The sequence below is a fragment of the Triticum urartu genome, chromosome 7A (genome assembly GCF_056163025.1).
Source record: "Triticum urartu cultivar PI428250 chromosome 7A, HENAU_Tu73, whole genome shotgun sequence".
NCBI classification, from domain to species: domain Eukaryota; kingdom Viridiplantae; phylum Streptophyta; class Magnoliopsida; order Poales; family Poaceae; genus Triticum; species Triticum urartu.
The window spans coordinates 557,549,598-557,575,132 of record NC_141879.1 but is presented as its reverse complement, the minus strand read 5'-3'; the positions used below and the strand labels follow the sequence as shown (position 1 = coordinate 557,575,132).

Sequence of the window (25,535 nt, the reverse complement as noted above, 5' to 3'; positions counted from 1 at the left end):
CTACTGTCCTACAAACCTCTACACTTGGAGGGCCAACAACATCTACAAGAAGAAGGTTGTGTAGTAGACATCAATAGGCGCTTTTAAAACAATTACGGTTTAGGCTTGAAAAATGCGAAATAAAACTATAGCTTACTTTGTCTAGCACAAAACCTAAATATAGTATGCTCCACTATGTGCACCAACAACTTATGGTAAGCAAGATAAACAACTAAGTGATAGCAAGACATATAACTTCAAGCATGAAGGCTATCACAAAGTAAGTGCATAAGTAAAGAGTTCGGATAAGTGATAACCGAGGCACGCAGAGACGGCGATGTATCCAGAAGTTCACATCCTTGCGGATTCTAATCTCCATTAGAGTGATGTGTGGAGGCACAATGCTACCCAAAATGCCACTATGGCTATCGTATTCTCCTCGCACCCTCGCACAATGCAAGGTATCATGATTCCACTAAGGGACCCTTGAGGGCGGTTACTAAACCCATACAAATGGCGACCCTTGGGGCAGTCACCAAACCTGTACAAATTGCTTGGGGCAATCTCCACATTGTAGACCCCAAAGCTTGCCCGCGGATTTACACCACAATGATTGAGCTCCGCGACACCCCCAACCATCTAGGACACCCAAGCACCCAAGAGGCACAAGCTCTAGGGTGCCCAAACACCCACTAGTAATAAGCTTCTCAACTTTCACTTCCACATATCACCATGGAGAACTCAAACTGATGTAACGAATGCAATGGCGAGAACACACGAAGTGGTCAAGTCCCACACTCTCAAATCCCACCAAAGCAACGAAAGCTATGGAGGAATATGAGAGGAAGAGCAAGGGGAAAACAAATGAACATCAAGATCTAGATGTACAAGGTTCCCCTCACTTAGAGGAGAAAAATGATTGGTGGAAATATGGATCTAGATCTCGTCCCTCTTTTCCCCCAAAATAATCAAGAATCATGGGACGAAATGACAGTAAGCAAGCTTTTGGAGGTCAACAATGGAGGGGGAAACTTGCTCAAAGTTGTTCCGGGCAATAGGGAAGAAGACCCCCTTATATAGTGGGAAGAGAAATCCAACCATTATGTTTTGGAAATGCTCAAGAGGTATTGCCGCTTAAGGGAGTGGTACTACCTATAAATATAGGTAGGTAACATAAATCCTCGCGGTAGTACACGTGGCACAACAACTGAAGTACTGCACAAGCGGTACTACCCCTTAAGGTAGCAGCAGAGCTAGAACAACCATAAATTCTACAAACGAAGACTCAAGCTTGTTGGATAGATGACGACAAACACAATCCAACAATGAATGGATATATTAAGAACTAGCACTAGAGAAGAAATGCCAATTGGATAAATAATAGAACCTTCCCCAAATATGAACTAGAAAAATCTCCAACACTGAAAGCGCAAACCTTCCCCAATTGGGAGAGCCATGATACGTCTCCAACGTATCAATCTTGGATGTTTTATATGCAATTATATATTGTTTTTATCATGCTATTATTCATGCTTTTCGACGATGTGTGTTCTGTGGAAGGAGATGTATGACCAATTCCCATAGGCAGGAGACTTTTGATAAGGTCGTACAAAGGCGTCTATGGCGACTTCGTCAATCTCAAGAAGATGTGCCGACTCAGACTCTTGAAGGTGATCATAAGGGTAGGATGTGCGTGTGTGCATTCATAGGGGTGAGTGTATGAGTAGTTGTTTTTGTATTGTGTAAAAAACAATGTCATGGTGGTTCTGCGAAATGAAGTGCTCCAGTTAGGGTAAACTCTCCACTATAGACTTCATCGATGAGCCCGTGGATTCACCTTCCCTCTGCCTGTGCTCTGGCAGCCGGTGGTGGGGAGGGTAATCCCGGTTCTCCGCTCCGGTTAGTAGTTTATTTTAGGATTTTTGGGTCCTTGAAACTGGGGTGCTCGGACGAATGGCGGCGTTTCTTCTTTGAGTTTGTCTTTCGGGCTCTAACCCTCCGCGACTTTGTCCTTCTAAACGTAATCGATGGAGCACCGGCCTAAACTCCAGCCGTCTCTTTAGGGCAGTGAGATTAGGGTTTCTCGTCAAGTGACGAGATTTGGTGTTACGTGCTTCAGAACTATGCAAGGGTTCAACGCCGACGACTCCGGCTCCAGGGCGTCGGTCCTTATGGTCACGTGCACGAATACTTCCCGGATGTTCTCGACAAAGTCAAGGCGGCTATGGTAGGAGAGAGGAGACAGTAGCGCGTTAGCGGCTCGGTCTGCCGGCGGTAGTGGTCGTTTGGTCTCGAAATCTCGATCTAATTTTTATTATATTTGAGATGTTTTGTACTTTCAATGAACTTATATATAATAGATTTGATGTTCTTTTTTACTGCTCTGGTTATCTTATTTGTTCATCGTGCTAAGTCAAGCCAGCATGTGTCCTTTCTAAATAAAAAATGAATTGCATGTATTATCTTGCTGCTCTTCCTCATGATGCATAACATGCGCACTTGTATGGTAGGTACTCTTTTATAGGGATGACAATTTTACCCATGGGTATGAGTACTCACGGGTACCCTACCCTAAAATAATGGACATGGGCATGAATTGAAAAGATTTTGTACCCACGGGAAATTGGTATCCATACCCGCAAAATCTATGGGTAGGGCATGGGTATTAAATTGCGCCCATTGTTAACCCAATGGATACCCGGAAAATTTAATAAATCAAAATTATTCGTATGACATGTGGGGTAAGTATCTACTCCCTTCGTTCCAAATTACTCGTCGCAGAAATGGATGTATTTAAAACTAAAATACATCTAGATACATCCATACCGCGCGACAATTAATTAGGAACGGAGGAGTAACTCTTATGGCCCAATCCTAAATCTTGTATTCTCTAAACCAGCCATAGGTCATAGGTCCGCAATCTCCTCCTCGACACTCCTCTGACATCCTATGTAACTTCTTGAAACAATGAAATCTCGATTCATGACCATCGAACTCTCGATCCAGTGACCCCCAATTCCAACTGCTCATTCCCACTACGTCGGGCTTCCACCAACCGCTACTCATACTCCCTTGATGCCTCCAAGAAGCCACCCATCGGAGGAGGCTATGTTGGTACTATAATGCCCGCCCATATCACTTGAATTTTACACTCATTTATCTATTTTTTTTAAATTTAAATGTTATATATGGTACCCAATGGATACTCATTGTGTACAGGATACCCGACGGGTATGGACATGGGTATCAATTCATGTCCATGAATATTGAAGTGAGTGGGTATAAAAAGTTTCTATGGGTATGGATTTGGGTAGAAGGAGGTTGTACCCGCCCATACCCTATCCACTGCCATCCCTACTCTTTTATTGGGTTGGAGATCTTCGGCTGTATGATGAAAGCAACTTGGCCGGACAAGGCTCCTGCCGTGCGTTACACGTGTTAACGGCAAAAGTAGCGGATTATTGTGCAATGACGCGATAACAAACTGGCAACCGATCGTGACTAATGAGCGGTCAAATCCACGCGCCTGGCCTACGTGCGATACGGCGCGCAGGCGCGTCCACGTCTGAGGCTGGAGGCCGAGCCGATGAGTGATTGCACGCTTAGGACACACGCTGGCCTCGCCTGGCATGTTTTTCGAATGATTTGAAGATTGCTTATCACACCTGCCGCACGGTCACTTAGCATGATGTATAAAATAAATAAATGGAGCACTTGGATCATTTCGCACAACCACCCGTGACGGAAAAAAATTAACACCTGGACCGATCTCTCAGGGTCCATTCTTCTTGCTGGCGTTCCTTTCTTTTTCGTCTCAGCATGACTGGTAGTTAGATCATCTACAATCGGACGTATTAAACCATTTTTCATATGGTTGCGCACGCACTTGATCAATGACTGGACATAAGAGAGAAGAAAAAAGTGACCTAACCAGACCCCTCATATCTTTTCTATATGTCCGGACTGTCCATGAACTCTCGTATCCATCTCAAATTTGGGGAGAATATGAGGGCTCGCTGACACGCCCGGATGCGTCCGGTCAATCTGCCACGTAGAACACAGACTCACTCCGGATTATCTTTTACCTTTCTTTATTCATTCTTATCTTTCTTTATCTTCATCTCCGTCAACACATGAAGAAAAAAAGAACATTATAACTGCGTGGATGAATAAAATAGGCGCTTAAAACAAACGCGCCCAGTCATTGATCGGGCGTGTCCACGGGCGTCTGAGAGATCGAATTAGAGGTACATGGTGTTGAAATATATTGTCCGTCTCCCTTTATCAGTTCGGACTTTTGGAGCAACTGGCTGGAGCATGAATTCAATATGATATTCGAGCCAAGAGGTATCTCATGTTAATATATTTTTCGGTGAACGTTGTTGCTGCTGATAAATTCCCTACTTAACTGCCGGGTCCACATCCACAGCTAGATATTTTTCAGAGAAAGCAAAATTATCCTTTGCCCCCAATTCTATGTCGGTGCCATCCTTTTCCTGCTCACTTGCCTCTGCATCATACTCAATGAAGAAGCTGAGATAAGCTAGGTCCAGTTGTTTGAGTAGTTGATGTGCTGAAATCATTAGGTAGTCTCCTTGTTTAACAATATAAACCGACATCAACACGGTCCTTGTTACTCAAGTGTTTACCCAACCGAGTGTGGCTGTTCAACACGCACGGACATTGCGCCCCTGTTACACCCACGATCGAAAACTTAGCAAAACAAAAAAAAAATGAAACTTTACAAATCCGATTATGAGCAAATGTTTTAGGTGCTTGCAAAGTTTTGTAGCCAAATGACATCTAAGGAACTCCGTACAAAAAATAAACAAACTTTATACACACAAAAAAAATCTGAAACATGGGTGCCGAGCAAGAGTTTGTATTTTATTTCATATGAAGATCATTTAATGTTATTTGGCGACCAAACTTTACAAGATTGTAAAACATTTGCTCATAATCAATACCACGAAGTTTTAGATTTTTCTAAATTTATTTATTATGTTGTTCATTGCGTGGGTGCATCATAAATGGATGCAGCCACTACTTTCCCTTACCCAATATCATGGCCAATGGCTTGTCATTCTTTACATTATGATATTTTTTCAAAGTGTCGTCTACAGTCAATCGATATTCAAACCCTGACCCTATACCATCCGCCATGCATTGGCTTCCTAATCTATGATATTTTTTCAAAGTATTGTCTACAGTAGATCGATATTGAAACACCGACCCTACCATCGGCCATGCATTGGCATCTAAGGAAGCAATAGAAAATGCCGATGTTCTCTGACTGCGTCGCCGTCGGTGTTCTCGGCTCGTGCGGTATCCATCTCCACAAGAGCAGAGGGGTAAGCTTAGGGCATGGCAGCAGTGAGGTGGCGGCGACGGAGGAGCAGCTGGCAAAGGATGACGCCCGGCGCTGTGCGAGCGGATGGTGAAGATGACTGAGGCTGTATTCGAACGCGAAGGGATGGACGGGGCTATACCGTCAGACTCGAGCGAGGGGAAAGTATCAAGTGATACCATCCCTTACATGCTACTATGATATCAATTAAAAAAATCTGAAAAAAAATCATCGATGTTCATGACATATATGTCGACAACCCCTAAAGAATTCAGATCAAAATTCTACATACACATGAAGAAACAAAGAAGACAAATCCATCATGAATGTATCAAAGGAAGACAAAAGCAAAAATAACACTATTCACACCTGAATTTGTCTTTTTGTTTCTCCGTGTATATTTCAAATTTTGATCTGAACTTTTTTTGTTTCTCCATGTATATTTCAAATTTTGATCTGAAATTTTCGTGAACATCCATGATTTTTTTCAGAATTTTTTGACAAGTTTAAATTTGAATTTTTTAAGTTGGTATCATGAATTCATGGTAGCATACAAGGGTGGTAGCATACTATAAGGGCTAGTATCATCTGATACTTTCCCCAAGCGATGTCATGCAGTGGCTTCGCTCCAAGGTTTCAGCCCTTCTCCACAATTTGCATAAAGTTGCCGCCAGCCATCAGATTTCTATGCTAGCTAGTGGCACAATCATAATTTCCCTTACCTTTATACCTTCCCTAATCAACAAATGATACCTGATGCCCATAGGCACTTCATCTCTCCTTCTCCCCATTTCAATGAGAAGCTATGCACTGTTCCCTTCACATGGATGGCAGTGCTATATAAATCACCGTAGTAATAGCACCATGAGACCGTGAGTGAGCTAATTCGATCCATCCAAAACATTCGGATCCAGTGATCTGGTCCATGTATTCTGTTTTCCCGCTGCTTCCTTCTATCAATCAATGCAAGCCAGCAACATGATGGATCTTTCAAAAAAAAATTCAGAGCAGAAACACTTGCAAATACTGGCACATGCATGCTTGACTATCCAACATTCCTCTCTCCCACTAATGCCATATATAAATAGGCCATGGCTAACATTTACGAATTAACCCACTTCCAGCCAGCAGCTCCATCACAATAGCAAAACAACACTAGCTTATGGGTTGAAACCACCAAGCAAAATCCTGAAACCAGTCGTCTGATAAGCAAATTTGACGTTGAGAGTCATGTCGACGCACCACTTTGGCTGCTGTGCTCTGGCCCTTCATGGAAAGGAGGTCAGTCAATATCTTAACATGTAAACATGAAAATCGTTGTGTTTATAAAGATTATTTGCAATACTCAATATAGCAAACAAAACCATCTATGAACTAGCAGCATGCAGAAAAACAACAGAACAATTGCTCATCACATCACTAGAACTCCCTTTTCTTGACAATCACAGTACCTGCAGGAGTTTGCTAATATTTTGCAAGTGCAGCGAATAGAGAAGATTGCATATACCAAAAAGGGCCACAAACTAGAAAGGTTAAATAATTCATTACCCCCTATTCCACCATTCAGCAATCATTTCGAAAAGAAAGAAATCTGGGGATTTATGCACACTAATTCAGCAGTTTTATTCCCTCAAAAAATCAGTATTATCAGCCAATTATGGGGATACGGGCACAACCAAACTTCAGTTACTCGAAAACCAATATAACATCTGCAAACTGGACACCGAACACCCATGTAGATGGTGTGAATGAATTTATGGAAAATGAGAGTTTAGTATTTTGGGAACAGAAAAAGGGCAGCCGTGTGCATGTAGCTCCCGCTTGCGCAGGGTCCGACCACTTTGGGAACAGAACCTAAAGAAAATACTAGTACAAAGACCGCAAAAACATTCCCTAAACCTACAGAGCTTTACAACAAAGATAGCATGAGGAAACCTAAAACTAAGACAACCTGGAATTAATAATTGGCACTTAGCAAAATATAGATACAAGTCTGACAGAGATAATGCATGGGATTAAGCAACAGAGGCATGGAGTTTCAACAATATGCAAAACAGAAATAGTTGTTGCATTCGGGAGCGTGATAATCATGTATTTAGAATCTGCTTACCAGAACTAGGAACAACACTGCATTCCACATAAGGGTACTCCTTGAAGATGTCATATATTTTTGTGCACAAACCGTTACTTGCTGTGACATCATCTGAAAGCTTCACAGCTATTCTTTTCAGCATTGGTGTGCATTTGAATATTTGTCTCAAGAAATCAAATTCATGCTCCTGTCCTTCAAAGACATTGATTTTCACTTCTTCAAGATTGATCAAGGTGATAGTTTCGCTTCTCCAGTTCTTAGGCTCATCACAGGGACAATTTACTGGGCATGCTATTGCTTTCTCCCCCTAAAAGAAATATGAATAACTACAGCGTGTTATACTCTTTGAAAATATCATCTCAAAACTGTACCTGGATTTGCCTTTTTGCTTCATATATTTCAGATATAAGCAGAGGAAAGAATTACCAGTCCTATCTTAAGAATTTTTGTAGCAGTACGAATCCGATGAATCGCCAGGAGGCGAAACACAAATGCTCCAAAAGCGTGCCCGCTTGTTTTGAAAGAGTTGAAATGTAGATCCAAGACAGAGAAGTTACAAACCACTAGATGTTTCTCTATTTCTTGCGCAAGGCTGAGCTCGGTGCGTGAAAAACTAAATGAGTGCTGGTGCTGCAAAAACAATTTGAGAGTAATATCAGCAATAAGTTTAATCCGTTAAGAGAGACCTGAAGGATTGGAGTATCACCAAAGAGCTAGCTATGGACAGGGGTGCGTGGAAGCTTGCTATCCATGTGCCAGAGCCATGAGTTGGTTGCGAGATCTTATGGGTTTCACCTCTAGCCTACCCCAACTTGTTTGGGACTAAAGGCTTTGTTGTTGTTGTTTGTATCAGCAATAAATTTAATAAGTATAGTTGGCAACTCCAGGAAGTAAATTGAGCAGGCCAAGGAACGCACAAGACAGTCCATCCACAGGCACAGGGCATTGCTCTCCGTCTCTAACCTCACCATCGCAAGGCCCCAAAGGCCAATCCCAGCAGCTACCTTGGAATAGTGGCATAGCCACAGAACCTTCTCCACCATAGGTGCCAAGATGGACAACCTGAGCTCGCGGCGAGTGTCTAAGGATAATGTCAATTGCTTAAGCGTGGGGGCCTCGATATCCACACTCCCTGTCTTGATCTCTAGAACGAGCCCCTGCAGGGACGCGGAGCGGATGGCGTCGCCGAGCAAACAGTCGGTCGCCCTTAGCACGCGCAGGCGCGTTCAATGGAGGAGCAAGTCGGCAACGTCCACGCAGCAGCGAGAGAGGGACAGCACCTCCAGAGCAGGGAACATGTAGCAGCTTGCCGGTGGGTCGGCCAAGAGGGAGAGGTCCAACTCCAACTCCAACCCAGATAGGTCGATGGAGGTGGCTCGGTGGAAGCAGGGGAGGTCCACCTTTGGGGGATAGCACAATAATAAGTCAGGTGTCAAGCGGGCAAGTGGGCCGAGAGAGACGTTGAAGCGAAGCTCCACCGGCGAGAGCCCCGCGGCGGCGCGGAGCAGTGAGGAGACGCCGGCCGCGTACTGCAGGTAGTATAGCAGCTCACGCCGAGGAACAGGCGGGGGCACCTCGGAGTGGATGTCGAGGAGGAACAACACGCCGGGAGCGTGGACGAGGGAGTCGAGCGCCGATTGGAGCGAGTGGAGCGCGAGGTCGCGGAAGGTGAAACCGGTGAGGCGGGTCCAGAGGCGGCTCCACCGGCGGGAGAGGAGGCTGGTGCGCGCGGCGGCGCGGGCGCAGCGGAGGCGGGCGAGGACCTGGAGAAGCAGATCCTCCGGGAGGGCGCTGATGAGATCGGCTCCTCCTCCGGTTGGAACTAGCTCGGGAAGGCCGCCGTGGTGTGCTCCTTCCTCCATTGTTGCAAACCTTAGTGCGCCGCGCACTTCTTTCAAATCCAAATCGCCGCAATTGCTCGGCGGTGAGATTTTCTGTTTGAACAGGTTTCTTTGGCAAAACCTTAGGTTTCTTGGGTTGTCTGCAAACCGGAGCCTGCAGGCGCTTCAGCTGGGCTCGGCCCGTTTAGCTCTTTCGTTCGCGTTTTCAAAGCGCGAAAAATCGATGAACTTTTTTCAAATTTTATAAACATTTTTTCAAATTTGATGAACTTTTTTCAAATTCGATGAACTTTTTTCAAGATTGATGAATTGTTTCTTCAAATTTATGAACTTTTTTCAAAATCGATGAACTATTTTTTCAAACTCGATGAACTTTTTTCAAAGCTGATGTCTTTTTTTTGAAAATGATGAACTTTTTTTCGAGAACGATGAACTTTTAAATTTTTCCCAAAATCGGTGAACTTTTTTATGTTTGTGAACTTTTCTTCAAAAATGATGAACTATTTCTCAAAATCGATGAATCTTTTTTAAGTTTGTGAACTTTTGTCTCAAAATCAATGAATGATTTTAAATTAACGATTTTTTTAAAATAAATTTTTTAAATGATAAATTAATCACGTGGCTATACTAATTCATGTACCGTTAGCGCTATTGAAATCACAGTTGTCCAATTGCTGTGGTGGTCAGCTTAGCTCGAACAATACCTGACTTCACGAGCGTTGCACGCCAGCTACATGTTCGGGCGCTTAAGGCGCCGAACAGGAGCTCCCAGTTTCTTTTTCAAGATTGACCCGCTTACTTTATTTATTTATTTAGAATTTTTTTGACCGACTTTGTTATACCAACTCGAACGCGACTATGTCGGTCAAACAACACATACAGTTTTTCGGGCTGGACCGGGCCAAAAGAGGCTCAGCTTGGTCGCAAATTGGCCCAGCGTTTTAACCTCTCGGGGTGAGCTGGTTGGAGCACGTGACTTGGTGCTCATTTCTCAATAAAAAAGTGACTTGGTGTTCTCCCCTAAAAAAAGTTACTTTTTTGCGAGAGAAAAAAGCATGACTTGGTGCTCAAGTAGCACCACTCAAGGTGGCAGTCGAGTCGGGTTTGGTCAGGTAGACCTCAACCAGACCCATGCCCGAAACGCAACTGGGTGCATAGCCAAACCCACGACCCTACCCATGGGTCTTAGGCTAGACCCATGCCCGAACCCGCCGGGTCACCCGACCAAATTGGGCACCCATCGGGTCAGGGCAATAAGAAACTCTTTTTGTATTGTCTGCTTCGAAAGAAGTCAGTAGGCATCCAACCCTTCCTTTTCTACTACCACAAGCGACGTGGAACTATCTCAATCAGAACTACTGTAGTACTGCACTGGAATGGATGAGCCGCCAGAGTCAAGTGGAACATGGCCCAAGTGATTTTAGCTTGCACGCGCAAACCATGGGTCGGGTGCTTCTCTTTTTTGAAGGATGGGTCAGGTCTTTCTCTCTTTACTTGCGCATGAGCCTCACGCACGTATTCTTTTTCTCATGTGTTCTGTGTTAGGTGCTTGGCCTGTATATTCATACATTCACCCTACATTTCTCTCCTCTGTTTCTCTGTGCCTTGTGCATACATACTAAATAATTAGTTAATAATTACAAGTTTTCACTAGGTCACATACATGTCACATTAATCGGGTAGCCCATCGGATAATCCATGGGTATAGGCGTGTACCCATACCCTACCATCACTACGCGCACATGGAGACCCATACCCTACCCATTCGGGTCGAGTGCCCATGGGCACGCGTACCTATGGGTGGAATTGCCGGGTTGAAGCACCACCATCGTCTTAGGCCTAACATGCACTATCACCATTAGTCCCCCATAACGAGTGTGTGGTTTTATGCACGTTGCATCAAAGGAATGGAAGGAGCTCCACTCACATTTCCTTCCAATGGATGTAGAAGCCATCCGCCAGGTCCCACTAAGTATGGTCCATCAGAGTGATTGCCGGGCCTGGCATGGAAAGAGCAGCTCTTTCTCATTGAGATCGACATATATGATGCTTCTATAGACTAAGATGCAATGCAAGGACTGGAGGCAAGTAGCTACGGCGAGCTCAAACAAAAAAGGAGATGAGAAATTTTGGCGTGGGTTGTGGAAGGTTAAAGTCCCGGCCAAACTGAAAGTGTTTGCATGGAGACTAGCAAGGGCATCTTTGCCCACGGGAGAGGTCGGAAAGGATCGTAAAATGGCACAATCAGCGGCATGTTCGATTTGCAACGTTGTGGTAGATTCCTGGTGGCACGCTTTACTCGATTGCGATATGACAAAGAGTGTATGGGCGCTATGTGAGGATGACGCTGCAGTTCCTTTTGTTTGGGGCAAATTTTAACATGGTCCCTCTTACCTCCTTTTTTTACATATGAGGTAAGAAGGTAAGAGTCAATCAAGCCATTCATTAATGAGATCAACGGCTAAGATCTATTTTATACTCTTACCTCTCATATGAAAAGAGGGGGTAAGAGGGACCATGTTAAAACTGCTCAAGTACATAACACTATCCAGCGTCTTGCTCAAGCTAAATAGCCATAGCTTGGCATCCTGCGTTTCATCACCAAGCTAAATAGTACATAACACTATGTACTTATGTTTGTGGAGGTCTTGGTGACCCTTTGGGTGATATGGTGGGCTCGGCGTCGAGCAATTCATGAGGGGGAATTTCAGAGCCCTTGGTCCACAAACTTGTTCATCGGACAATGCCTTGAGTAGGTCGAGTACTGCAGCAGAAGGACACCACCTGCTCGGGCTACCACTAGGGCTCCGTACGAGAAGGAAACCAGCAAAGTGGGTTCGGCCTGGCCCAGGCATGGTGAAACTTAATGTTGATGGAGCTGGCCAAAACAACGAACAAAGGGGCGGTCAGAGTTGTCTACAAGAGTGAAGATGGACATTTCCTGGGTGCTTCGGATGTTGTGTTACCTGGGGTGATGGATCCAACGACCCTGGAAGCTCATGCATGCAGGGAGGCCACGGAGATCTTTCGGTGGCCACTGAAGTCCGCAGCAAGGCCGTCGTCTCGGGCCAGAGTGATCATCGCAAGGACCAACACTAGCGGCTGCAGAGCGGTCACGACGCTCTTGGCCACGACCCCTTGTTGGATCTAAACATAGACCGGCCCACAATGGCAACCTAGCTAGCCCCCGACCAGACATGGCAAGGGAAGACACGCCCTGTATTGCACGTCCATGGTCAAATCTGGGAAAGAACCCGCCCACGTCGACATCCCCGGCCAGCCAGCCATGGCCAGATCTGGGCAGGGAAGAGCAGGTCGCGGCGGTCGATTGCCGATGGCCCGGGATGGGGCAGCTGCAGCCCTCCTGGCCACACCGTCAAAACCTAGCACCCCTAGTTCGCGGTGGAGAACGGAGCCCAACCGGCGGCCATGAACACGGGCACCACAAGGAGACGAACGACTACGTCGGGCGAAGGGAAGGACACAACAAAGGGAGAGAAGTCCTGCCGTCACTGCCTTCCGCATGGGGCTTCGCCTGGTGGCGGCGAGAGGATAGAGGAGGAATAGGGGCCCCAGAGACGGCGAAGATTGGAACACTACCCGTGTTGGCCCGTTGAGGACAATGCAGGAGCCTTGTTTGCTTCACCCTTTTTATTTTTTCGAAAACACTAACGCCCATACGTGTGGGTGTTACCCAACTCGCCCACACGTCTGAATCGTCGTTCACTGTCTTTTGCACGAATCTTGACACGAAAAGGTGAATTTAGTGTGTCACGTAGGGCGGGGCTGGTGTGTGGGCGTTAGAGAGTTTGCCCACACGCCCGCACCACGTTGTTTGCCAGCTGCATTGTATAGAAGAACTGCTTTTCGCCCACACAGCCACCAACTAGGTCATGCGCGTGTGGGCGAACTGCTTTTCGCCCACACGACACTACTATCTTGTGGATGGCAACTGCAGTTACGCGAACGTGGCAACTCGATACACACACATGACAACTGTGATTCTTTGCTACATGGCAACTGCAGTTACGCGAACGTGGCAACTCGGTACACACATGGCAACTGTGATTCTTTGCTACACGGCAACTGCAGTTGCGCGTACGTGGCAACCAGATAAACACACATGGCAACTGTGATTAACAATACATGACAACTATGGTTGGACCACACGTGGCAACTAGGTAAACACACATGGCAACTACTATTTTGACCATATGTGGCAAGTAGTTAATCACACACGGCAACTACGGTTTGATTACACGCGGCAACTACCATAAATTAGACATGGCAATTATAGTTAACCAAAATGGATAGAGTTGCCATGCTTTTACAACTACACTTGCCATCCCGGATGACTACATCTGCCAATCAGGATGGCAACTAAATCGTCATCCCGCGGGGTAACTAACGTAGCTGCGTCAGGACGTGTGGGCATTTTTGCTTCGTGCCACACGCACGGAGTGGAGATGAGTAGTACTTGTTGGGCGTGTGGCACGAAGTAGCCGCGCCCACACATGTGGCAATTCTAATGTCCGCCCACACACAGTCCGTGTGGGCTGCCTCCTGCTCACACCACACATGATGTGTGGGCGCATGTCGTATATGTCACACGTGTGGCAGTTATCGGCGTCCTATTTGTTTGGTCGGACTTGTTACTTTTGGTTGTGCATATCTATGCAGAGGCAGAGGTCCGGCATCGCTCTTCATGTTATATATCCACATGATACTATATTTAAGTTAATAAAAGTGCCCTTTGTAGAAACGATCTTCTTTTTGTCGGATGGACTACAGTTGTTTAGTTTCTCTTCACAGAAGGATGCTCTCTTGCAGGAGCTTCGAGCTAGATGATAAAATGCTCAGCGTGGACACACAGGCGCGTGACCAATGGAAACCTCAAGTTCAGCGCAAAATCGAGCGATTTTCAGGTCTCATGGGCATCAAAGAAACGCTGCCCAGGCAGTTGCGGACACACCAACACCATTTCAAATTAACCACATGAGCTCGGTTATCATCCGTAGCGACGGTGGACAGCCAACAGGTCCATCCCAAACACAACAAAGGCAGCAACACACAAACAAGTACACTCAACTGACCACATTCATGAATCCAATAATGCGGGACTGCTCAATCGCGGTCATCATTCATGAATCCAAATGTACCCACTGTATACATGTTTTGCTACCTGCCCAGAATTTACAATGAACAGATGTATGTATTCCTCATTTGAGGATTGTATGCATTCCTCCAAAAAAAAAGTATGGTTCAGAGCTCTAATAGCAAGTCAGAGATCATGTCACCAAATATGCCCACCGCATACATGTTGCAACGTGCCGACAATGCACAGCGAACAGATGTACGCATTCCTCTTCGCTTCTAATACCATAAAAGCTCAAATCTACAATCTGCAGGGCATGAGCTTTCGATGTTGCCCAATGAAGGGTCCTCAGCCTCCGAGGCTATTGTCAAAACTGTAAGACCCGGTGCCCGTTGCAGGAGTTGTTCCACAACGTAAACTTCACCTGCATCCCCATCAAAATTGATGATATACACTTCTCTCAGAGCCAGCATCAGAACGCCCTCGGCTCCTGGCTCAGTGTGGCAAATGCAGTTTGGCGAACAGTAACTTCGGACCTGGAAGGAGAGCAGAGCACACCAGGTGCGTTAGAAATGGCAGAGACAAAACTGGAACAGAAGATGCATGAGTCTAGCCCATCATGGCCAGTGTAAAAGCTTTTAATTGCCATGCTACAGAATAAGCAAACGGTAAGCGCGACAAATCTTTAATTTAGCGCTATCATTTGAAAACAATTCAAGTTCCGAGGTTCGCCAGTGTAACTGACTCACCATCAAGGAAATATCAGAGATGCAGTAATCACGTGATCAAGCACAAGCAGTATTTTCAAAAATCTCCCACCTCATGGAATAACAGATTACCTATCTTGCCCATTTTCAGGCACAATGATATTACTGACTATATCATACGAAGTGAAAAACATTTGCACGTTGGACAACGATTTTAGCCACCTCGTTTTAAACTCATAACTGAACCGAAGATGCATGGAACAAAAATAACTGTGCAGTGCAAATGGTATTGGCGAGTATAAACCGGAACGATAGACGCTAGTAACTAATTTGGTGTTTACAATCACAATACAGAAAGTGTAAGAAACTCTAAAAGAAAGATATATACTGGTACTTGATAATATATGTACACTTTATACTAACTACACCTACCAAGTTTTTGTCCGAAAAAATGAGGGAGCACCCCTGGCCTCTGCAACTATTCCTATTAATTAACTCGTATCAAGAGCTTTTCCTTATCCTTATTATGATGTTAATGCACCTTCCTAGTAATGCTCTTATTTTTCCGCTGTATGTCCTCAACATGTCTATGCTCTCCTAGTCCTAACAGAGAAGGGAACTTAGTTCTAGTCCAATACACAATGGGCATTCATGTTCATGCACACCATTGGACACCAGCTATACTGGAATTTATGTGTCACTTAAAAATCATTAGTGTGCTCTGGTTCCCAATTATATAAGAAATATAAATGCATTGCTCAATTTAACAGCCGGTGTGTAACTTCAGTCGTTCAACAGATTGTAACCATAGGGTGCTGAAAATGCTGAATACAGGTATACTACAGAGGGTATGATTACCTCATCTCGGATTTCGAATGATAGGCGCAGCTCTCTTATACCATGACACTTCGTGAGAAACCGCAGTACACTTCTTTCAAAAGCATGTTCATTTGTTTCTAAGGATAACCCCAAGATATCCACATTAGGGATGACTATGTCTTCCATCAGGAGCAACGAGCTATCCATCCTCGGCTGATTCATTGGAAGTCAAAAAAGGTGAGCCCATAAAAATGATCCTCAGTGAATTTACACTCTGAGTAACAGATTGAGAAACTACATCAGCCTTAACATTCGATCTTTTCCTTGTATACTCTGAGAATCCTTGCAATATATACATATCTAAAAACCACCAGTAGAATATCTTACGCATAAGTCAAAAGGCACAGTAGCATATTCTACAAAACCAACAATGCTGCTCCTGAAGGATACTTGCACATGTACAGACGTGCAAAGTCAAACCACTTGAAGTATATCCTACAATACCAACAGTGCTGTTTCTGAGCTCCTATTTTCTGCTTTCCTGAACGACACTCGCAAACTCAAACCACTGAATGAATATTCTACAATACCAACGGTGCTGTTTCTGAACTCCCATTTTCTGCTTTATTGAACGATACTTGCACATGTACAAACAAAAACTCAAACCACTTGAAGTATATCCTACAATACTGACAATGCTGTTTCTGACCACCTATTTCCTGATTTCCTGAAGGATACTTGCATATGTACAAACTTGCAGACTCAAACCACTGAATGTACATTCTACGACACCAAAGGTGCTGTTTCTGAACTCTTATTTTCTGGTTTATTGAACGATACTTGCACATGTACAAACACAAACTCAAACCACTTGAAGCATATCCTACAATACCGACAATGCTGTTTCTGACCACCTATTTCCTGATTTCCTGAAGGATACTTGCAAACTCAAACCACTAGAAGCATATTCTACAATACCAACAATGCTATTTCGGAACTCCTATTTGCTGCTTTCCTGCTCTAATTATGCTTGTGCACTTCCATACTAGTCAACAGTTACTTAACCATCTTGTGCATGTGTCGTTTGATGTACTTCCCCACCCGATTGTAATTTCTCACACTCCTTCTATCAATGAAAAGATACGTATGATCTTGCCTCGTTACAATACAATTTTATCTCAATGGCACACTGATCGATATTATTCAAGGAGAGAATAATTTATGCTCATGAATAACATTGCACAGTTTAAGTCCAAGAGGAGACCGTAAAAATAATTGTATCCAAGAGGAAGAAAAGGCACTCACACCAAGAGTCATCTCAAGCTCAAGGTGGTGAACTGCTGCAAAGCGACCAAGAAACCCTGCACATATCTGAGCCATCTGAAAACCTCGCCAACGATGTGTGTCCATAGGAGGTGCTCCGAGCGTCTGGAGGCATGGCATCTCTCCGAGGTGGACAGACTCTAGATCATAAGGCCCATTCCACCTGAACACCTCTAATCTCTCTGCAGTAATGCTGGCAACTGGTTTGAGAGAATCATAGAAGCAGCGTACCACATCTAGCTGATGGAGCCCTGGAGCCGTGATGTGGAGACGCTCAAGCCCCATGAGATAGGACAGATCAATAGATACCAGAGACTTGGAGTTGAGCGTCAGCACGTTCATGTCACGGACGCTGCTCATGGTTAGTTCTTGCAAGGACGGGAGCATGGTGTCGCTGATGAGAAACTGGCCCCGGGACTGGAAGTTCTGCAACCGCATCAGCCTAAGCGCGTCGAAGACGCCGACCCGTGGCAGCTCCAGGGTAAGAAACCCGAGGCGAAGTCGAATCTCTGTGGCTCTCCTGAAGCAGGGCATCTCGGACGCCTCGCCGTCGTGCCGTGGTCGTCGTCCCCGAAAGAGCTCTTCCATTTCGTCCGACACGGCGCGGCTGTCGTCGAGGTGGAGCCGGCCGCAGAGGAGGGGCGCGGCGAGGGAAAGCCAGGCGAAGGTCTCCCGCGCGTCCACCTGGTAGGGCGAGACGGCGAGGCTCTGGATGTCGTGCGCCTCCGGGGCGGCGAGGGCCTCGTAGGCCGCGAGGGCACGGGCGGGCACGGAGGGGTGTACGCCGTCGAAGAAGAGGTGGGGAAGCTGGGCCCATACGCCGCGCCATCTCCGGGATAGGACGCTCGTCGCGACGGCTTCCTTGGTGCGGAGGCGGAGGAGGATGTCGACGAGGAGGTGGTCGGGGAGGCGGCTCAAGAAATCCACGCCGCCTCCAGGGACCGCGGCGGCGGCGCCGGGGACGGCCGCGGGGGCGAGCGCGGCGGCCTTGTTGGGGGGCTCGCCGTTGCTTTCCATGGGGGCTCGGGATTTGGGATTTCTCCCTCCTGGTTCTGGTTCTTTGTTCTTGAGCGAGCGGGCTCCGGGGCGGGGAAGGCGACCTCGGTGGGGAAATGTTGAAGAGAGCCGTTGGGCGGAAACCTGCTCCTTTCCCTTTTATATTTTACGAAAAAATCAACGGGAAATTGTTTTGTTGGGATTTTGTGAGGAACAATACCAAAAGTGAAAATTAGGGATTTATGCAAAATTCTGTCCATAGCATACAACTTAATTTCAAGTGCAACGTAAATTAAATAGGAAAAACACTCAATGTCAACCGGCTGAAAATGGATATCACGTCCGTCGCTTCCTCTACACAACACGTGTCCCTATGGGCTCTACATATGTATCCATCTGATTTTTTGAAATAGAACTTAGTTGCATCGTATTCCACGACTCTCTCCTCTCTCTCGCATCTCTCCTCCCCAGATAGAATGAGACGCTACCAGTCGGCTTCCGCCACGCGCTCACGCGCGCCCATGCTCGCCATCGACCCGCGTCGGTAGTCGTCATTCGCCGGTGAGGTAGGCCTTCACCGCCGTCCTTCACTTCCTGCTATTTTTCGTTGACGGCTCGCTCACCTCAAGTTGCTTTTCAGGCGAGGCACGACTCATCAGCGTGCTTCTGCAACAGCAGGTGCGACGACTCTACAGACCTGTTGCGGTCGGCGGTGACGCGCTAGACGCAGGCAACGATGGCGACGCTTCTGCACATTGTTTCCAGTTGCAAAATTTTTTGCAACATTATCTATGTTGCAAAAGTTTTTCCACAAATCACCATTGTTGTAACAAAAGTGAAGACAAAAAACCTATGTTGCAAAAAACGGCAACATATCCTATGTTGCAAAAAAAACACTGCAACACGACATCTGTTGAAAAAAAAATCCACACCCCAACCTATGTTGCAAAAAAATCCGCAACACAACCTCTATTGCAAATGTTTTTTACAACAAGATCTCTGTTGCGAAGTAGAGGAAACATTCAACCGATAGATTGTGTCAGATCTGACAGCTTGCAAGGTGGCAGATCTTTTAATAATATCTGTCGGCCTAAGCACAACAACCCCCATTAAATAGTACATAAATTAAACATGACATAATTCATATGGTTCATCTAGATTCCGTGTGCTTCATGTCGACGCAGTCGCCGGTCCACCTCATCTTTGATGGCCTTGGGGTTCTTAGCACGATGACTAGTTGGCTGGGCGGGAAGTTCGCTTGCGTAGGCTGGACAACAAATCAAGACCATGGTCGCTTATTTGATCCTAACCGTAGAACGTGTTCCTAAGGTTAATGTCCTATGGTTTTCTAGGATGAATGTGATGTGAAATCCTAAAAGGAGCACCCAATTAGTAAACAAGTATAAGAAATAACATGATTGATTCCTCGGCTTACGTCAAGAAAAGAGTGAAGTGCATCATAGTGTTGGAAATATGTCCTAGAGGCAATAATAAATTAGTTATTATTATATTATATTTCATTGTTCATGATAATCGTTCATTATCCATGCTAGAATTGTATTGATAGGAAACTCAGATACATGTGTGGATACATAGACAACACCATGTCCCTAGTAAGCATCTAGTTGACTAGCTCGTTGATCAATAGATGGTTACGGTTTCCTGACCATGGACATTGGATGTCGTTGATAACGGGATCACATCATTAGGAGAATGATGTGATGGACAAGACCCAATCCTAAGCCTAGCACAAAGATTGTGTAGTTCGTATGCTAAAGCTTTTCTAATGTCAAGTATCATTTCCTTAGACCATGAGATTGTGCAACTCCCGGATACCGTAGGAATGCTTTGGGTGTACCAAACGTCACAACGTAACTGGGTGGCTATAAAGGTTCACTACAGGTATCTCCGAAAGTGTCTGTTGGGTTGGCACGAATCGAGACTGGGATTTGTCACTCCGTGTAAACGGAGAGGTATCTCTGGGCCCACTCGGTAGGACATCATCATAATGTGAACAATGTGACCAAGGAGTTGATCATGGGATGATGTGTTACAGAACGAGTAAAGAGACTTGCCGGTAACGAGATTGAACAAGGTATCGGGATACCGACGATCGAATCTCGGGCAAGTATCGTACCGCTAGACAAAGGGAATTGTATACGGGATTGATTGAATCCTTGACATCGTGGTTCATCCGATGAGATCATCATGGAACATGTGGGAGCCAACATGGGTATCCAGATCCCACTGTTGGTTATTGGCCGGAGAGTTGTCTCGGTCATGTCTGCATGGTTCCCGAACCCGTAGGGTCTACACACTTAAGGTTCGATGACGCTAGGGTTATAGGGAATAGATATACGTGGTTACCGAATGTTGTTCGGAGTCCCGGATGAGATCCCGGACGTCATGAGGAGTTCCGGAATGGTCCGGAGGTAAAGATTTATATATGGGAAGTCCTGTTTTGGTCGCCGGAAAAGTTTCGGGTTTTATCGGTAATGTACCGGGACCACCGGGAGGGTCCCGGTGGTCCACCAAGTGGGGCCACCAGCCCCGGAGGGCTGCATGGGCCAAGTGTGGGAGGGGACCAACCCCAGGTGGGCTGGTGCGCCCCCCACAAGGGCCCAAGGCGCCTAGGGTTTGGGGAGGGGGCGCCTCCACCTAGCTTGGGGGGCAAGTTTCCCCTCTCCCCCCCTTGGCCGCCACCCTATATGGGTTTGGGGCTGCCGCACCCCTTGGGGTGGAAACCCTAAAGGGGGCGCACCCCCCTCCCTCTCTCCTATATATACTTGAGGACTTTGGGGCTGACAACAGATGAGTTTTGACCTCTCCACGGCGCAGCCCTGCCTCTCTCCCTCCTCCTGTCCCGCGGTGCTTGGCGAAGCCCTGCAGGATTGCGACGCTCCTCCACCACCACCACGCCGTCGTGCTGCTGCTGGATGGAGTCTTCCCCAACCTCTCCTTCTCCCCTTGCTGGATCAAGGCGTAGGAGACGTCACCGGGCTGCACGTGTGTTGAACGCGGAGGTGCCATCCGTTCGGCACTAGGATCTCCGGTGATTTTAATCACGACGAGTACGACTCCATCAACCCCATTCACTTGAACGCTTCCGCTTAGCGATCTACAAGGGTATGTAGATGCACTCTCCTTCCCCTCGTTGCTAGATTACTCCATAGATTGATCTTGGTGATGCGTAGAAAATTTTAAATTTCTGCTACATTCCCCAACAGTGGCATCATGAGCTAGGTCTATGCGTAGTTTCTATGCACGAGTAGAACACAAAGCAGTTGTGGGCGTGGATATTGTCAATTTGCTTGCCGTTACTAGTCTTATCTTGATTCGGCGGCATCGTGCGATGAAGCGGCCCGGACCGACCTTACACGTACTCTTACGTGAGACTGGTTCCACCGACTGACATGCACTAGTTGCATAAGGTGGCTAGCGGGTGTCTGTCTCTCCCACTTTAGTATTCGATGAAAAGGGTCCTTATGAAGGGTAAATAGAAATTGGCATATCACGTTGTGGTTTTGGCGTAGGTAAGAAACGTTCTTGCTAGAAACCTATAGCAGCCACGTAAAAACTTGCAACAACAATTAGAGGACGTCTAACTTGTTTTTGCAGCATATGCCTTGTTATGTGATATGGCCAAAAGGATGTGATGAATGATATATGTGATGTATGAGATTGATCATGTTCTTGTAATAGGAATCACGACTTGCATGTCGATGAGTATGACAACCGGCAGGAGCCATAGGAGTTGTCTTAATTTATTTATGACCTGCGTGTCAACTTAAACGTCATATAATTACTTTACTTTATTGCTAAAGCGTTAGCCATAGTAGTAGAAGTAATAGATGACGAGACAACTTCAAGAAGACACGATGATGAAGATCATGATGATGGAGATCATGGTGTCATGCCGGTGACAACGATGATCATGGAGCCCCGAAGATGGAGATCAAAAGGAGCAAAATGATATTGGCCATATCATGTCACTATTTGATTGCATGTGGTGTTTATCATGTTTTACATCTTATTTGCTTAGAACGACGGTAGCTTAAATAAGATGATCCCTCGCTAAAATTTCAAGAAAGGTGTTCCCCCTAACTGTGCACCGTTGCGAAGGTTCGTTGTTTCGAAGCACCACGTGATGATCGGGTGTGATAGATTCTAACGTTCGAATACAACGGGTGTAAGCCAGATTTACACAGCAAAAACACTTAGGTTGACTTGACGAGCCTAGCATGTACAGACATGGTCTCGGAGCACGGAAGACCGAAAGGTCGATCATGAGTCGTATAGAAGATACGATCAACATGAAGATGTTCACCGATGTTGACTAGTCCGTCTCACGTGATGATCGGACACGGCCTAGTTGACTCGGATCATGTTTCACTTAGATGACTAGAGGGATGTCTATCTGAGTGGGAGTTCATTAAATGAACTCAATTATCATGAACATAGTCTAAATTGTCTTTGCAAATATGTTGTAGATAAATAGCTCATGTTGTAGCTCCCTGTTCCAATACGTTCCTAGAGAAAGACCAAGTTGAAAGATATTGTAAGCACTGATGCGGACTAGGTCCGTAGTCCGAGGAGTGTCCTCACTGCTACACAGAAGGCTTACGTCTTTGATGCACCGCTCGATGTGCAAACCCCTACAACGTCGTCTGTGGATGTTGTGAACACCTGACAGACACATCCTGATGACTACTTGATAGTTTAGTGCACCATACTTTACGGCTTAGAATCGGGATTCCAATGACGTTTTGAACGCCATAGAACATATGAGATGTTCCAAGAGCTGAAATTGGGATTTCAGGCTCATGCCCGTGTTGAGAGGTGTGAGACCTCTGACAAGTTTTTTTGCCAACAAGATGGAGGAGAATAGCTCAGCTAGTGAGTATGTGCTCATAATGTTTGGGTGCTACAATCACTTAAATCAAGTGGGAGTTAAACTTCCAGATAAGATAGTGATTGATAGAGTTCTCTAGCCACTATCACTAAGCTACTAGATCTTCGTGATGAACTATGACATGCAAGGGATGTAGTTGATCCCGGAGCTGTTCGCGGTGTTTAAAACCGCAGAAGGTAGAAATCAAGAAAGAGTATCAAGTGTTGATGGTTTGACAAGACCATGGTTCCAAGAAGGGCAAGGGCTAGAAGGGAAACTTCATGGATGGCAAACCAATTGCCGCTCCAGTGAAGGAACCCAAGGTTGAACCCAAACCCGAGACTAAGTGCTTCTATTGTAAGGGGAACGGTCACTGGTAGCGGAATTACCCCAAATGCATGGTAGATAAGAAGGCTGGCAACTTCAACAAAGTATATACGTGTTATTAATGTGTACCTCACAAGTACTCCTGGTAGCACCTGGGTATTGGATACCGGTTCAGTTACTATTATTGGTGACTTGAAGCAAAAGCTACGGACTAAATAGAGACTGGCTGAGGGCGAGGTGACGATGTGTGTTGGAGGTCTTTCCAAAGTTGATGAGATCACCATCACACGCTCCATGTGCCTTCGGGATTAGTATTGAACCTAGATAAATGTTATCAGGTGTCTACGTTGAGCATGAATATGATTAGATCATGTTCATTGCAATACGGTCATTCATTTAAGTTAGAGAATAATGGTCATTCTGTTTACATGAATGATACCTTTCATGGTCATGCACCCTATGTGAATGGTTCATTGAATCTCGGTCGTGGTGATACACATGTTCACGCCAAAAGATGTAGAGTTAATAATGATAGTATCACTTTCTCGTGGCACTGCCGCTTAGGTCATATTGGCGTAAGATGCATGAAGAAACTCCATGTCGATGGATGTTTGGAGTCACTTGATTTTGAATCGCTTGACACATGCGAGCCATGCCTCATGGGCAGGATGACTAAGACCCCGCTTTCAGGTACAATGAAACGGGCAAGTGACTTGTTGGAAATCATACATGCTGATGCGTGTGATCCAATGAGAATTGAAGCGTGTGGTGGATATCGCTATTTTCTCATCTTCACTGACGATTTGAGTAGATATAGGTATATTTACTTAATGAAGCACAAGTCTGAAATGTTTGAAAAGTTCAAGCGATTTCAGAGTGAAGTTAAGAATCATCATAACAAGAATATCAAATTCCTATGATCTGATCAATGAGAATATCTGAGTTATGAGTTTGGCAATCACTTAAGACATTGTGGAATTGTTTCACAGTTGAAGCCACCTGGAACACCACTGAGTTATGATGTGTCCGGACGTCGTAATCGAACCTTATGAGATATGGTGCGATCTATGATGTCTCTTATCAATCGACCGTTTTCATTTTGAGGTTATGCGTTAGAGACAGCTGCATTCACTTTAGATAGAACACCATCTAAGTCCGTTGAGACGACGTCGTATGAACATTGGTTTGGCAAGAAACCAAAGTTGTCATTTCTTAATGTTTGGGGCTGCGATGCTTAAGGCTTCAGCCGGAGAAGCTCGAACCCAAAGCAGACAAACACATCTTCATAGGATACCCAAAGGTGACAGTAGGGTATACCTTCTATCTCAGATCCGAGGGCAAATTGTTTGTCGCTAAGAACGGGTCCTTTCTCGAGAAGGAGTTTCTCTCGAAATAATTGAGTGGGAGGAAGATAGAACTTGATGAGGTTGTCGAACCTTTACTTCAACCAGAGAGTGATGCAACACAGAAAGATGTTTTCTGTGGCGCCTACGTCTGTTGAATAGGAAGTTAATGATAGTGATCATGAAGCTTCGGATCAAGTTGCTATCAAACCTCGTAGGTCGACAAGGATATGTACTACTCCTAAGTGGTACGGTAATCCTGTCTTAGATATCATGTTGTTAGACAACAATGAACCTACGAGCTATGGAGAAGCGATGGTGGGCCCGTATTCCGACAAATGGTTAGAAGCCATGAAATCCGAAATAGGATCCATATATCAGAACAAAGTATGGACTTTGGTGGACATGCCCGATGATCGGCAAGCCATTGAGATAAATGGATCTTTAAGAAGAAGATGGACGTGGGCGGTAATGTTGCCGTCTATGAAGCTCGACTTGTGGGAAAGAGTCTTTTCACAAGTTCAAGGAGTTGACTACGATGAGAATTTCTCACCCGTGGCGATGCTTAAGTCCGTCGGAATCATGATAGCATTAGCTGTATTTTTCGATTATGAAATCTTACAGATGGATGTCAAAACAAGTTTTCTTACCAGTTTTCGTAAGAAAAGTTGTATGTGATACAATAAAAGGTTTTGTCGATCCTAAGGATGCTAAAAGGTATGCTAGCTCCAGCAATCCTTCTATGGACTAGAGCAAGCATCTCGGAATCGGAATA

General features: G+C 45.5%; 2 protein-coding genes and 1 pseudogene across 2 annotated transcripts; all 3 read right to left on the bottom strand.

Annotated features, from left to right (window-relative positions):
• Positions 1 to 7,413: 7,413 nt before the first annotated feature.
• On the bottom strand, positions 7,414 to 8,461 carry LOC147960437 (uncharacterized). Its single transcript, XM_087533351.1, has 3 exons — positions 8,336 to 8,461; positions 7,845 to 8,048; positions 7,414 to 7,725 (listed from the first exon to the last, which is right to left on the bottom strand). The coding sequence occupies exons 1-3, from the start codon at positions 8,459 to 8,461 to the stop codon at positions 7,414 to 7,416; spliced, it is 642 nt and encodes a 213-aa protein (XP_087389477.1).
• A 183-nt stretch (positions 8,462 to 8,644) lies between these two features.
• Positions 8,645 to 9,280, bottom strand: LOC147960436 (uncharacterized; annotated as a pseudogene).
• Positions 9,281 to 14,396: 5,116 nt separating this feature from the next.
• Positions 14,397 to 18,297, bottom strand: LOC125523473 (putative F-box/FBD/LRR-repeat protein At4g03220). Its single transcript, XM_048688508.2, has 2 exons — positions 15,920 to 18,297; positions 14,397 to 14,890 (listed from the first exon to the last, which is right to left on the bottom strand). Exon 1 carries the CDS (start codon positions 18,218 to 18,220, stop codon positions 17,084 to 17,086), a length of 1,137 nt encoding a protein of 378 aa, XP_048544465.1. The 5' UTR covers positions 18,221 to 18,297; the 3' UTR covers positions 14,397 to 14,890; positions 15,920 to 17,083.
• Between the last annotated feature and the right edge of the window lie 7,238 nt (positions 18,298 to 25,535).

Coding starts and splice junctions, on each gene's coding strand:
- LOC147960437 (XM_087533351.1), bottom strand. CDS start 8,461: ATGGTGGAGAAGGTTCTGTGGCTATGCCACTATTCCAAGGTAGCTGCT. Junction 8,049..8,335: donor GCCTGTGGATGGACTGTCTT/GTGCGTTCCTTG, acceptor TTGTTTTTGCAG/CACCAGCACTCATTTAGTTT. Junction 7,726..7,844: donor AAATTCTTAAGATAGGACTG/GTAATTCTTTCC, acceptor TATTTCTTTTAG/GGGGAGAAAGCAATAGCATG.
- LOC125523473 (XM_048688508.2), bottom strand. CDS start 18,220: ATGGAAAGCAACGGCGAGCCCCCCAACAAGGCCGCCGCGCTCGCCCCC.